This window comes from Chlorella variabilis (assembly GCF_000147415.1).
Source record: "Chlorella variabilis unplaced genomic scaffold CHLNCscaffold_7, whole genome shotgun sequence".
In the NCBI taxonomy this organism is placed as follows: Eukaryota; Viridiplantae; Chlorophyta; class Trebouxiophyceae; order Chlorellales; family Chlorellaceae; genus Chlorella; species Chlorella variabilis.
In genome coordinates, this window is record NW_005435081.1 from 1,806,673 (window position 1) to 1,809,526 (window position 2,854).

A 2,854-nucleotide genomic window follows, 5' to 3' on the forward strand; every position below is an offset into this window, starting at 1 on the left:
GGGCTGCACACCTGCAGGCGGGCTGGCCAGGCCGCCGTTTGATGGGACGCCCCATGCCGCTCTCAAGCTGCGGCAAGCTCAGCCGCGTCGATGCCGCTCGCCTCACCAGCCTGCCTGCGCGGCGGCGCAGGGTGCGTGGCGCGCTGGCGGTGCACCCCACCTTTGAGGCGGGCATGCAATCCATGGCTGCCTTCTTCGCCGCCATCCAGGCTGACCCTCCGGGGCCGCCGCCAGGCGTGCCCAAGCCCGCCGGTGCCACGTCAGCCGACACGGAGATGGCGGCGGCGGTGGCCGCGGCAGTGGCCGCCGCCGTGCCGGCCCAGGCGCTGCAGGAGGCGGCCACGGCGGCGGCCATGGCGGCGGGCCGTGGCGTGGAGGGCGCGCTCAGCCTCTGGGGACCTGGCGGTGCCGGTGCCGCGGGTGGCGGCCAGCAAGCTGCCGGCACCATCCTGGGGCTCTACCAGATGTGGCAGGCCAAGCCGCTGGGGCAGGCGCGGGCGGCTGGAGGAGCGGCGGGAGGCGCAGTGGCGGGCGGCGGCGTCTGCGGCGGCGGCGGCATGGCGGGTCTGGACCAGTGGAGCCGCCAGGCCGCGGTGAAGGAGGTGCCCAAGCAGCCCCAGCCCCAGCACCAGCACCAGCAGCGAGCCGCGCCTTTCCCCCAGCACGGCCCTGCGGGCGGCCAGCGGCAGCAGCAGCAGCCGGGTGGTGGCCTCGGCCCGCTCCAGCACCCTCAGCACCCTCAGCAGCACCAGCAGCACCAGCCCGCATTCGGCTACTACGTGCGGCCCCCCAGTGCCGAGCGCTGCCACTCCCCGCCCGACGCCGCGGGGAAGCTGCAGCGGGTGCTGCAGGGCGCCCCGCTGGCGGCCTGGGTGCAGCAGGACGTGTCAGACTGCCTCGCCTTCCTGCGCGCCTCTGGTGGGCTGCTGCCTGCCTGCCTGCTGCTGCCCGCCTGCTGCTCCCGCCGTCGCCGCCGCCGCCGCCGCTGCTGTACTTGTGCATGAGTGGTTTTTATCGAGTGTGGTGCCGCTCTGGCAATGCCTGGCTGAGCCTCCAAGTACTGAGGTGCGGCATGACACCACGGGTGTGCCCTCCCCGCCTCCTCCCTGCAGGCATCGGCGAGGGGGCGCTGCCTGCAGGCTACACCTCGCTGCTGGCGGTGGCGGTGGATGGGGTGAAGGATGCGTTCCAGGCGGCCAGGTGGGGGCTGGGGGGTGCGGCGCATGCCTCACACTGTTGGCCTGCGCCCCTGCCCTGTGTGCTCCTTAATCCAAGTTTCTTGCCCATGCCCCTTGATTCTTTCTTCCCCTCCATCCTTTCTTTCTTCCCATGCAGCGAGTACCTGGGCGAGGGGCGCGCAGTGCACCACCTGGCCGCAGAGTGGCGGTGTGCGCTGCCGCGGGGCCTGCAGGCGCTCATGGGCGCCGGCCCCGCCGCCTTCCCTGAGGGGAAGCCCTGGGATGCGGGGGCACGGGCGTTTGGGGAGCAGCGGCTGCGGGGCTGGGCCGACGGCGCGCTGCTGGCGGCGACGCGGGCGGCGTACGAGGCGCAGCTGGCGGCGCTTTTGCAGCGCGGAAGCCTCGGCAGCCCGCCGGCGGACGGGCAGCAGCAGGCCCACCCGCAGCAGCAGCAGCAGCAGCACCCCCAGCTGGCAGGCAGCTGGCACCAGCAGCAGCAGGCCGGCATGGTGCCGCCAGCGGGAGGCGCTGCCGCGCCTGCCCACACCCCGCCCGGCAGCATGGGTTGGCAGCATGAGGCGCAGGCAGGGGACACACTTCGCATGGAGTGGGCTCAGCCGCAGGGCCAGCAGCAGCAGCGGCAGGACCAACAGCAGCAGTACAGCCTGCCACCGCACACGGTCCCGCCCCTCCAGCACCAGTACCACCCTGGCTACCCTCACCAGCAGCAGCAGCAGGGATGGGGGCAGCCTGGCGCAGGCGCCCATCAGTGGCAGCAGTACCAGCAGTACCAGCCGCCGCAGCACAGCTGGCAGCAGCAGTGGGGCCAGCAGCCGCAGCCGGCGCAGCCTCACCACCCTCCGCCGCTGCAGGCCGCGCCGCCGCCGCAGGGCTGGGCGCAGCACAACCGCTTCCCTCCCCAGCACCTGGCTCGCGCCCACGCTCCTCCTCCTCAGCAGCAGCAGCATGGGCAGGGTCAGGCGGGCCCCGCACAGCAGCCGGTGCCCCCTCAGCAGCAGGTCTGGCAGGGCGCTCCTGCCGCCGCCGCCGCCCCTGCCCCTCACAACCCTCCGGCACAGCAGGCACCCCAGCACCAGCCACAGGCGCCGGCGGCGCAGCAGGGCGCCAAGCGGGGGCCCCAGGCAGCCAACGGTGAGCAGCAGAACCAAGGTGGGTGAAGGGGCTAGGCGGCGGCAGGGGCCGCGGCCTCCTGCCCTGCCTGCTGAGGGGGCCCGGCTGCCCCTGCCTGCCCCTGCCTGCCCCTGCTTGTCGCTGGTTGGCACGGCCTACCGCTCTCGCCCCCCTGTCCAGCAGCTGCCCGTCCTGCTGTGGCCACCGCCGATGCCCTTGCCCTCCTCCCCACCTCCCACCTGCAGCCAAGAAGCGATACCTGCACGGCAAGAATGCCGAGGCGGCTGCCCGCAGCCGCGCGGCGGGCGGCGGCGGCGCGGCGGGCGGCGCGGCGGGCTATGATGCCGCGCAGCGCGCCGCCATCGCCCACACCATCCACTCCAGCGGTGACGATTCTGACTTCCGCTGACCTGCGCCCACTGGGAGGGCTGTCCCGGCCACACTGACCCTCCCCTTCCGCTTCAGTCCCTACTTCGTTTCTATCGGTTGAGGGGGTTTCCGCTTGCAATTGCAGCGCTCTAACAAATGTGAGAACACTCTTCGAC

The 2,854-nt window shown here is 73.2% G+C and overlaps 1 protein-coding gene across 1 annotated transcript in view; it reads left to right on the plus strand.

Moving 5' to 3' along the window:
* Positions 1 to 2,854, plus strand: part of CHLNCDRAFT_57565 (hypothetical protein) — a gene marked incomplete at its 5' end in the record, with an annotated part of 9,436 nt that extends 6,582 nt beyond the window's left edge. Inside the window, 4 exons of the mRNA XM_005848732.1 lie at positions 18 to 918; positions 1,113 to 1,200; positions 1,336 to 2,348; positions 2,555 to 2,854. Of these exons, the coding sequence (XP_005848794.1) occupies positions 18 to 918; positions 1,113 to 1,200; positions 1,336 to 2,348; positions 2,555 to 2,718 (2,166 nt within the window). The 3' untranslated portion in view covers positions 2,719 to 2,854. The remainder of the gene's footprint in view (positions 1 to 17; positions 919 to 1,112; positions 1,201 to 1,335; positions 2,349 to 2,554) is intronic.